We start from the raw sequence: 12,417 nt of genomic DNA on the forward strand, positions 1-12,417 counted from the left end.
AAAAAAATTCCCAACCTGCAGTATTAGTCCAGGAAAAACTTCCTGGAAGCCTCTATACTCAATTGTCCCATTATAAACCTAAAAAAAGACCCAATATTTAGCACTACAACCATATTAAGTTTTATGGATCGCTATGCTTTACTTCTGACTACGTTTAACTTTTCTATATATTGAAGTCAATTGTGCAAAGGAAAAAGTATATCCTTCTGTTTCAGAACAGGCTCCAATATGCTGCCATTCTGGTTTGGAAATTCTGAAAAAAAATGTTCAGACAGTCTCCAAGGACTGAAACAGATATGTATTGATAATAAAAAGCTACATACACTCCATCACACACAGAAAATAGAAAAATACAGATGGCTTTTGTGTCCTCTAAAGGTCAAGGTTTCAGGATTTTTTCATTATGACTTTGGACTTAACTATTTAAAATAATTACTGCTTTTAGACCTTCATTTTTATCATATTATTAAGCCTTCACAAATGACAGAATAGTTTTGATAATTGCCTCCAACATGTCTATGCTCTTCCATGGGAGCTGACCATAAAGAAGGGTTATAGAGTGCTGACTGTAAATTCTAATTTGGATGTGGTCAAAGCTTTACATACAAAAGAAAAAATGAAAATGTTAATGCCAAAACCACAGTGATTGCTATGTATGATGCCACAGAGGACTGCACCACAACACAAACAAAATGCCACTTTATGATGTTAGTATCTGGCATCAGCAACTTGTACTATCAGTGACTGTTTCATTCTTTCTCTGAACTGCCCTCGGGAATTGGGCAGTCACCCTCGGAGCTCAATAAAACCACTGGGAGCAAGCTTGCATTTTTCACATAACTAGCAAAAGGAGAAGAAAGAGAAGCACAGGGTAAGGGGAGAGCAAGTCATGGACCAATTTTGCTGGTGGCAATTTCGCAGCCTGCTCAGAAATCAGCTGCAATTTTAATAACACATTTTTCTGAATTGCACTGAACTATCTTCAGTGCAACCTTTACCCTAGCATCTCCTTAAAACACCTGGAATTTTTTATGTCTCTGAAGGTGCCCCCAGTACTGACAAGACTCTCTGAAATCCTTTGGTCTACTGTAGGGCACATCTTGGCAGTTGCAAAGGGTAATCACAGACACAGATTCAAAGCAAGCAAAGAAATCCCAATTTTCCATGCATATTTGACCAACCTGTCCTATTAAATATGACAAGCAAAATCTTAAGAGATAAGACAATGTTTCTCTGACAGTTTCCTCTGACACTTCTCATAGTAAGAAGTGCCTTAAGGTGTCTACAGACAAATGAGCGGCCCTAAAGCAAAGTGCACCTACATAATGTTACTTTTGTCTGTTGCTAAAAAGCATGGATGCACATGCTTTAAAATAGCCTATAGAAAAAATAGAAAAACATCAGATCACCAGGTCAAAAATCGAAGCACTCACCTTGAAACAAGTAAATCAGTTTTTACTGATAAAGGTCAGTTTAGAAAATCCCAACTCTACAGAAAATCCCTGTTAATCATCTGAATTAAGATCATGTGTTTTATCCAAATCTCAAATGAAGTAATGGAAATTTAACCTTTAAGATTCAGAATCTTCAGATTTTCACATGAAATAAATGACTGAGAGCCTACCCAGTTCAATTAGGGTTACCAATTCAATAGTTACTGAAGGCATGGAGTAACTTTGATTACTTGGGCTTTAAGTTGCTAATATTTCATCGTGCAAGTAGTACAACCCTTGACACAATGTGTCAAAGAAGAAAAAAATATGTAAGAACACCAGTAGTTCCTAATCTAATAAATATTAGATTCATTATTAACTAAATTTTACTTTAATGGTTAGTTTAATATGCCTTAAAATACTCACTTCAGAATTACACAGCCTGTACCGGAAGGAGGAGCTGTCCAAAACACTTGAATGCGTGTCCTCCTCCTAGGTGTGCTCTCAGTAACAGCAACAGGACAATTACTCATGAACTGTGTTTCTTCTTCATCTATGATCTGAGGAAATAGAAGAATATGAAAAGATAAGGATGTAGATAGCCAATGTCTCTTAAATGTGCTTTGTAAGTTCATGTTTTCCCTTCAGTGGGGTTATTTATAATTCTCTGCTTAGCTCAGCACTACTTTGGTAAATTTATTTATAACACGCAGATTATTCAGTGAAATGAAAATGAAAAATCCAAAAAACTAAGACAGAAGAATAATTCAGTTCCATGGGAACAGAAGTTAGTCCTTTCTGAGAGAGGCTACAGATAACCTTTTTCTGTAGATCCTGATTACTGGAGCGTCCCGTAAATGTTAATGAACTAAAAATAATTAAAATGCATAATTTAATATATTTTTTATATCATGGCAACTGGTTAGGACAGGTGGAACATGCTTTTAACATGTTCCATCTGTCCATGGGTGGACATCCATGTAAATATTGCCTAAACAGTATTCTTCTTGATGTACCAAAAGAATCTCCAGGTCAGAAGAGGTAATGTGAATCATAACAGTCTATAATTCAGAGACCATTATTTAGTTCAATTTACAGAGCTTTTTGCTTTTTTTTTGGTTGATTGATGTTTAACAGAAAGGTTTAGGTGGCATAAGTCAACACAAAACCAGAGAGGCAGATTTGGAAGTGGTGGTGTTCTAAGGATTTTACTCAAAGGTGTCTATGACAAAATAGCTTTGTCATTACATATATTCTTCAGGGATTGTAATTTAAACCTTCTGTTCATCACAGCTCAAAGAAAATTCATCTGAAGCTGCCAAGTTTGATTTGGAAACAGGTGATACTGTGATATTGCAAATTTCTCTTCAGAATTACTTGGTGGTCCACTTTCATTCAATGAAGCCATAATTCACATTGCATTGGGTCAAGATTCAGGCAATGAATTATAAACCTTATCATTTGAGGAAAGAAGCTGTATATATCCATGTACAAGAGAACTCTGAAGGAGCTTTTTTACAATTCTGATTGTAACAACACAGACTCTTTTACCAGACTACAATTGAAAAATAAAAATCTTCTGGCAGTAACATAACTTTAAAAAAGTATTTGGGGAAAAAAAAAAAACAACCAGCAAAACCAAAACAGAACTTAAACAAACAAGCCAAAACACCCAAAGAAACCTAAAACACAAGCAAACAAGCAAAAAAAAAAAAAAAAAAAAAAAAAGAAAAAAACAAAACAAAATACTTTTTACAGTCTGAAAAAGTGGCAATCTCTATAGTTTGACCAGATCTGCTTTAGTGAGCAAGCAGCCAGGTTGCCTCACCCAATGATACTTCCATCATTCCCAAACATTTTTAGCTGAGCCCACAAACCTATCCAGTTTTCCATGGCAGAATGAAGGGGCACTGCCCTAAAGGAACGCTGAAAAACTATTTAGCTGGTCAATAGGGTAATGGTCAATGGGATTTAAATCTAAAGCCTCTAATATTGTTCAACTCTTTAAATGCTTTGCAGAATCTGTGTAACTAAACACTGCGTACAGCTACATCTACTTTGCTAGATTTTATCTAACACTGAAGCATGCAATCTACTGTAGGCTTAAAGTGACACTGCTCATTTTATACTTCCACCTGATACAATTTAATGAACTTGAGCATCAATAAATCCCTACTCTACAGTTTTGTCTTGGTCATGAACTGTATTCATTCTGTCTGCCTTATTTATGTAACAATAAAATAAAGACCTAAAACTTTTCACTTATCCCTCAGAAAGGTTATCTTGATTATTCAGGACCATGTCAATTGACCTTTTATCCATATCTCACAGGAATTAATTCTCAATCAAAACCGAGTTTTGGTGGAAGCTTTTAGTGAAGAGTGTGTGATTTTTATATCATACAAAATAAAATTCTATTGCACGTTATAGAAAAGCAGGATGATTCACTTGAAAGGGCTCTTAGGAGGTCATCCTAAAAGACAGCTGTTCTAGAAAAGCAGAAAATTTGAAAATCACTGTACAAGTTACATTAGCCCCATATTCTCTTGTCAGATGCAAACTGCTGCTGTAGCATCATAACTCACATTAGCTAAAAGATTTAAAAACATGTTCAGTTCAGGTAAAGAAAGATTGAGGAATTATAGGTAAGCTTAACTACTTTACAACTGACCAGGTAAAAACTACTCAGCAATGATCAATGAACCTTTCACGTATGCTGGCATTTGCAAATTTAGTTTAGCTCTTCTGCCACAAACTTCATTAGTGAGTGTTTCTTGAGAAGCCAACTGAAATGAACCTGTGTTCTCAAAGGATAGAGTTCTATTTTCAGTCAACAAGAACTTGGCTGTTTTCATATCCCTAAATACCATTCCTCCACCAGTCATCATTGTAGACCCATCTGTGATGTATTTGCATGTTAAGTCAATTTTTGTTTCATTCAAGGTGAATTGAATCCATTCTAGGTGAGTGAGTCCTGCTTTTTCCCCCAGTAATAAACGCAGTCACAAGGAACACCAAAATCAAATCCAATAACTAATATTTCAAGAAGGAGTTGTGAGCAACTGTGAGTCATTATTATAAGTCAAATTTTTGGCTACTGCAAAACCTGAACTTGAAATATTTGTTTGAATTCTAGATAGTCATTAAGTGGGAGTACATCCGTGACCTTTTCCAGTAGCAACAAACACACAGAAATGTAGACATATTTTGCACTTCTATAATCTACCCAATTCCTGCAACTGAGCTAGTTATGAATTTTCTCAAGGAATAGAGATGCCTATAATGAAGTAATTTAAAAGTTCTGCCTGCATTTTAGAACACAATCCTGGAAGAACAGGAAGTGGTTGAACCTCAAGGCTTCATTACAATTTCCTGCATCAGGAACAATCAGAGCAAGAAGACTTAGGCAATCAGTGTCTACTGGGAAAATCTGACCACAAAAGGACAAGATCCTCCAAAAAAAAAGAACTCCTCTGAAGAAAAATTAGAGAGAACACATCTTAATAAAGACTCCTACTGTTGACAGAATATAGTAAAGAACTCCTAAGTAGATGGAAAGGCTCAAATGCCAATTAACCTGAGAGGATTAAAGAAAAAAAAAATATGTTAAGAAATTTTATAAAAAACAGGAGAATGATGCAGATTCTAGGACTTCAGAGAAATATAAACCAAACTCAAAATATATATTTTTTAAATTACATTTTTTTTTCCATATCCATGGAGATTTGATTCTTTATGAAAAGTTCTTAGGGGGTGATACAGATTGGGTTCACTACTTATACAAGAAGATTCCAAATAACACAGTATTTTAGGACGGTCGATGATACTGCTTCACTCACACATAGCACAGGAGAAAGCGTTAGCATCCTGGCCAACTTGAGGTTGGGGGGAGAAGGATACTTAATCTCTGAAAATAATACAGTCCTGATTTTCCTTCTAGAATCAAGTCAGGCCACATAAGCATGAAGGAAAGAATTGGCAGGAAAAAGGCATGCAGATTAAAATGCAGCATTTGCAAAATCACAGCTTCTAAAACTCCAGGTTATCTGTAACGGGAAGCCTCACATTTTCAGTAATTGGCCAGCAAATTAACTACATAATGGACAAAATTCCTAAAAGCTAAAAGAAACCTTGGCCAAAGAATCTGAGGTCTCAGAGGTGTGGACTCTCTATGTGATTAATTCCTTCGAATCCACAAATGCAATGACGTTATCTTAACTTTCTATTTAGTTTTTAGTGTGCTTTGCTGTGGGTTTTTCCCATTATGAATGTAATATTATTAGACCAATTTATTCCCATAGGGAAACTAGTGTAAATCCTGAACAAAACACTTAGAGTTAACCTTGATTTGAACAAATGTCATAGTATCTAGCTGAACTTGGGTAAATCTACAAGCATGAAAAGAAGATTAGTAAAAGGGAGAATTTACCAGCTCCAGGCTCAGCTTTGCATTCCTTGCTTATTCCAAACACTGGCAGGGTTGAGGACAAGTTTTGGGTGCTCCTGAAAAGCAGGACTGGAAAACTGCTTAGTAGTTAAACTGATGAATGAGTGGTTTTCTTTTCCCAGAATTGGAACATTTCATGCTGAGTGATAGAGCTTGCTATCTGTTTCTGATTTCTATAAAATGGTAGTCAGATAAATGACACCAAGCAGGTGTCCTCTCTATTATTACATTTCTATCAGTATTTTCAAAAGTCAGAATGCTATGCACCACAAAGAAGGGAATTAATATAAAGAACAAAAGGAAATGAAGTTATATAAATCCTCTACTGGCTTGCGTCCACTTCCTCAGTTTAAACCACTGGCTGGGATCTGCAGCACCATTTCTTGTTCTGTGGACACATCATCACTTTCCACCCACTGAAACAGCTGTGCTCTACTGGAACAACTGAGTTAAAGACAAAACAAAACATTCAAAGTTCACCAGATAAGCATCTCTGTAGGCAGTGTTCTTCTTTGGAAGAGCTAATATGGAGCCTGACTTCCAGAATGTTGAAAAACTATCACCTCCTTGAGGAAAATTTTCCATTATAAAAAGAACATTGGCTCTAACACAATGGTAATAATATTTGGCCTTTAGGGATTAATTTAGAAGAGAGATTATTATATGGAATGGAAACCTCATGGTGTAAAAAGTCAGTTTAAAAAAAAACCTGCCTCAAAGATGTGCCTCTTGTAACCAATTTCTTTGACTAAAGAACACAGTATTTTCTTCAGAGTCTGTGCAGAATCACAGAACTGATATAAACCATCTTCCAAAAATTAAAAGCAAACAAAAAACCAAAACCACAATATTTGTCTGTGAGGTGTTCTGAAGGGAAGTATTTGAATACTTCTGTCCAACTACCTACCTTCTCTTCTTTAAAACAATCAATTTGAATAGTGTGTTCATTGAAAAGCAAGCTGTGCTGGATGATCAAAAGGAAAAAATGCAGGAATCCTGTATGAGACTCTTATGCATTAACAAAATATTTGCTCTCAAGAATCTTGTAGTCACACTGTACTGTAGGTTGCTGTTCAGCCTAACAAACCTGAGAGTTACATTACACCTGTTGTAGGGCAGGCAGGAGGGTCTATTCTGAGGTGTAATTCAAACAGAGAAAGAAAGAAGATCAACATGAGGGGAACTTGAAGTGCATTACAGATGACGCACCACACTGTCAGCTTTTACACTAAACAGTCTTTCCTGCCCAAGAGACTGTCTATGGATGGCTTGCACAGCAATTTCTTCTTACTTCTATATATATGAAAAAAGAAGATGTATATTGGTAAAGACAGATAACAATAACTTGACAGCATTTAGTAAACCTTATTTTATTTATATATATATATATATATATATACACACACACTATATTTTTTTTCTTGAGTTTGGACCATTCTTGGCTAACTTAATGTTGCAACATGTTGAATTATAAAGGCATATACTTGTAAATTGAAAATTATCAATTTAGTAAAAGCTGTCCCTGAAACTCAAGAGATGAATAAACACAGACCATTGTGCTTTGAGACTGCTTTCAACCAAGTACTCAGTGACAGTGGATTAAAGGTCACAAGTTTATTTTTTGTTTCCTACAAATTTTTCTTCTAAGTGCAACATTAATATTGCTATGAAAACAGTTAAGTATATTGAATCAATTTACCTCGGGTGACATTTGGTACAAAAGCAACGAGTCCCTTCGTGCCTTGCATGACAAATGGCTTACCTTTATTCTTCATGTTTTGTGTTCAGCCTACACAGCTCCTTTTACAGCATTTGAAATGAGGTATGAGGATTCTGGGCAAGACTGAAAATTTTAGTTTCAAAGAAACAGAACTTCTGGCTTGATGTATAATTTAATCAAGTTAGACTTAAATCTAGAGCAAACGTACTGAGGTCAGACGACGCTGAACTATTCAAACACATTAACTTGCACGTTTTTTTCATTCCCTTCAGGCAGGAGCTAAGAGACTGAACTTGCTTGTCAATGAAATCAGGATTCTTTTATGATCTAGATACAGCTTACATTCGGAAGCATGAAACAAGCAGGTGAAAAAAGGGCAAATTTTACGAACACTTAGTCAAATGAAAATGAGGATGTACTAGTTTCAAAACTGTTCCCAGCATCAGGAAGCAGAACTGCACTATTGCAGCCTTAAGACAGAAAAACAACCACAGTGAGGATGATGTGGACACAGAGCAAGGCTATGTTACGGTGATCTTTGGCTGGCCCCCTGGGAACAGTCAGCTTTAATCACAGAAGTGCTCTAGCTGCAGTTCCCTTCACCTGAGCCAAGGACAGCCCAAAGCAGCAGCTGCAGAAAACCAAACCCAATATTAAAAAAAAAAAAAAAAACAAAATAAAAAATTGAGAATGACCACTTAGGCTTATCACTGGCTCATATGGATTTCTTGTTACTCTCCTCCCTGTATGTGGAAGATCAGAGTGTAAATGATCCTTCTAAGATTACAGAACCAACACACTCATTTCAAATACTACTATAACCACAATAAACTCCAACAAAGATACACACAGGATTCTTTACATAATACTTTTGCAGAGGGATTATTTATACTCAGTGTTATGTTGTCGAACTACTTCAGTATTATTTATTTTGCAAAGAAAGTAAGAAGCATTTTAGTCTGATAAGAAATTTTCACAAGGAAAAAAAGTAACTTTTGATAGGTGGCACCTCAAGTGCTTTCAGCCCCAGAGAAACAGTGCTTGCTGAAGAGGATGTTATACAGAAATCAACTTCGTAATCAAGAATTTTCAGATAACAACCACTTGAAAGCAGTAAAAACTTAAGGATTTGTTATATTTCTGGTGCAAGTTACTACAGTTAGGATCTTTCATATAAGCTTATAATACACATTTCTTTGGAAAGAGAAAAAGACTGCTGCAATCTCTCACAAATATATTTGCTGCAATTTATCTACCTCGTATTTAAGAGCCCATTGTAATCTGATTTTCTAGACGGATAAAGGCATTGGCACATTGTATAAGGAAGTAAGTGTTTTCACAGCCTTATAAAAGGAAGTGATATAAAATAAAGCAACACTGGACTGGAAGTGAAATGTAATTTTTATTGCTAGGCAACCTTTCTCAAATCACTTTAGTGTTGTCTGTTCCTCAGTTGTGAAGTGGGAATATAGACATTGACCTCCTTTTTCAAAACAATGTATTAAATGCTCTATAAAAACTTATTTATTATTATCCTTAACAGCTCATTGTATTTCCAATTGGTCTCAGACTTCATAAACAGGAGCTCTTTGGGAAAAGATTAAATATGAGAAGCCCAGATCAGCCTGCTCTGTGATTTCCATCTAATTTGAGCTATTGGCAAAGTGGCTAATGAATCAACTAGGAATTCAAGTCAGGGAAACCCGTGGAAGCCAGAAAGTTAGGATGCCCCCCTGTGTACCAACCCTTTATCTCACTTTTGTAAAAAGAGTAGCCAAATTCTGACAAAGGTCGCCCAGTTTGGTGCACTGAAGCTCACAGATCCCAGGAAGTAGAAAAAAAACAAGTTTGGCAGAGCTCCAGTTTACCAATGGCATCTTTTACATGACAGCATTTTTCAACATATCAAGAGGTTGTAGCAAAATTAATCTAAAATGGAAATTTAAATATTGTTAAAAAATAAGAACCTTGCTTTGCAAAAAAAAAAAAGTTTATATTTTAATTTGGCTGCACACTGGGATTAGAAGACAAACCTTATTTACTTATTTGTCTTGTAAAAGCTGAAGGACATTCTAGTAGAGCCTGCTCTGGGACCAACATTAAAGGCTCTGCTTCAGCTATGGAAGACTCGGATTCATTCATGCATTCTAAATTGGGCAGTTCACTGTCAGTGCAAGCTTCTACAGAGTGAGTAACCTTCAGCAAGTCTCTTTTCTTGGTCCATTCTACCTCACATGTATACTCACTGAACCAAGGGCAAAAACTGACTTGACAGTCAGGGAATGTGTCTTCAAATCTCTGCTCTGTTTATTTTAATGACTTCCCTGCTTGACCCAGTGACGTATTTTACTGGGTTTATAACGCAGAGGGATTGAAAAGGAAGAGAAATCAGTCTGGAAATTGACTGAAATTGCTGCTTGGAGGAGCACTCTTCAGGGCTGCAAAACTCCTTGGTGCAATCCCTGTTCTAACAACTCAAGACACTTGAATCTTCTCTCTATCTAGATTGAATGCCTTTTAACACATGTGGGCCACCTCTTCTTCTAACGCAAAATTATGTCTGGAAGAAATTTTTAGCCAACAAAAACACAATTTGAAAATTTCTGTATTTCATTAGAAGGGTTAATATACTGGTGTTTCCTTCGGAAGAGACAAGACACCAAAAAGTTTCCCCAAAATATTGATAATCTCTTCTAGCATTGCTCTCAGGGCTGAGATCACATCAGTTCTAAGAATGCTAACTTAGCAATTTTGAAAATATTCAATTAAAAACAAACAACAAAGCTCCTTCTGCATTTATTTCTGAGCCTCACAAACAAAGGCCCCTGTCTGAAAAGGGGCAGAACACTTTTCCAAACTTCCTCCCCAGCCATGGCCTCGTGTTTCATCTTTAACCAGGGCTCATCAGTAGTCAGATATAACACGTCTCCATCAAGAATTTATGTTTAAGTCAGCATGAGCACTTTGGCCTTGTTACTGCAACTGCAACATATGTATATACATACACACATGGTGCTGCATCTGGCAGCACCAAAAATTCAAAATAACTTTAGTGAATAAGATTAATGCCTGGGTGACACAGGAGGCCACTTATGCATGCATGTAAAGGAAACTAACAATGCATTACAAAATATTTTTTCCCTCACATTTTCTAAATCCCTATGGCAAAGGATTCATTCAGATTCTTTATGTTTCAGCACAAGACAAAGACTTATAAATATGGACCTAAACAAACATGCAGGCCTTACGCTAAGCATGTAGCTTAAGGTCATTAGAAATCAGAGGAAGAGTGCTTAGACCCTTGCAGGACTGAATCTAGGACAAATCCAAAATATGTTTATGGACATGCTTGAGGAAAGTCAAAGGCATGTCTGATTGTTGTGAGCATATTTTCACAAAAAATCAGCCTTTATATTTTTGCTATATGCAAAGGAAAAGCTTGTCAGCACATTCTTAATTTGTCAGAACTAGATCATCTATTCCAATCCCCCTGCCGGAGCAGGAACACCTAGATAATGTTACACAGGAATGCGTCCATGCATACAGGGTTTTGAATGTCTCCAGGGAAGGAGACTCCACAACCTCCCTGGGCAGCCTGTTCCAGTGTTCCGCCACCCTCACTGAGAAGAAGTTTCTTCTCAAGTTTAAGTGGAACCTCTTGTGTTCCAGTTTGTACCCATTACCCCTTGTCCTATCATTGTTTGCCACTGAGTAGAGTGGATTTAGTCGTGACAATCCACCATTTTATATATTTATAGACACTGATAAGGTCACCCCTCAGTCTCCTCTTCTCCAAACTTTCCTCATAAGGGAGATGTTCCACTCCCTTAATCATCTTAGTTGCCCTGCGCTGGACTCTCTCCAGCAGCTCCCTGTCCTTCTTGAACTGAGGGGCCCAGAACTGGACACAATACTCCAGATGCGGTCTCACCAGGGCAGAGTAGAGGGGAAGGAGGACCTCTCTCGACCTACTAACCACCCCCTTCTAATACACCCCAGGATGCCATTGGCCTTCTTAGCCACAAGGGCACAGTGTTGGCTCATGGTCATCCTGTTGTCCACTAGTACCCCCAGGTCCCTCTCCCCTACACTGCTCTCTAACAGGTCATTCCCCAACCTATACTGGAACCTGGGGTTGTTCCTGCCCAGATGCAGGACTCTACACTTTCCCTTGTTATATTTCATCAAGTTACTCCCTGCCCAACTCTCCAGCCTATCCAGGTCTCGCTGGATGGCAGCACAGCCTTCTGGCGTATCAGCCACTCCTCCCAGCTTAGTGTCATCAGCAAACTTGCTGATAGTACACTCAATTCCCTCATCTAAATCATTGATGAATATATTAAATAATACCGGTCCCAGTACTGACCCTTGAGGCACTCCACTAGTTACAGGCCTCCAACTAGACTCAGCCCCATAGACTACAACTCTCTGGCTTCTCTCCTTCAGCCAGTTCACAGTCCACCTCACTACCTGGTCATCCAGTCCACACTTCCTCATTTTAGCCGTGAGGATGCTGTGGGAGACTGTGTCAAATGCTTTGCTGAGGTCAAGGTAGACCACATCCACCACTCTGCCATCATCCATCCACCGTGTTATTTCCTCATAAAAGGCTAAGAGATTGGTCAAACATGATTTCCCCCTGGTGAAGCCATGTTGACTGCCCCTCATAACCTTCTTATCCTTGATATGCCTTAAGATGGTATCAAGGATAAGGTGTTCCATCACTTTCCCAGGGATGGAGGTGAGGCTGACCGGTCTGTAGTTACCCGGGTCCTCCTTCTTGCCCTTTTTGAAGACTGGAGTGACATTTGCTTTCC

The 12,417-nt window shown here is 37.6% G+C and overlaps 1 protein-coding gene across 1 annotated transcript in view; it reads right to left on the bottom strand.

Moving 5' to 3' along the window:
• Positions 1-12,417, bottom strand: part of SPON1 (spondin 1) — a 194,061-nt gene that overhangs the window by 149,947 nt on the left and 31,697 nt on the right. The window contains exon 3 of the mRNA XM_057410951.1: positions 1,860-1,993. Coding sequence (XP_057266934.1) covers positions 1,860-1,993 — 134 coding nt within the window. The remainder of the gene's footprint in view (positions 1-1,859; positions 1,994-12,417) is intronic.

This window comes from Pezoporus wallicus, unplaced genomic scaffold, assembly GCF_028554395.1.
Source record: "Pezoporus wallicus isolate ANWC-B61680 ecotype Strahan unplaced genomic scaffold, APGP_CSIRO_Pwel_v1 contig_5958, whole genome shotgun sequence".
NCBI lineage: Eukaryota > Metazoa > Chordata > Aves > Psittaciformes > Psittacidae > Pezoporus > Pezoporus wallicus.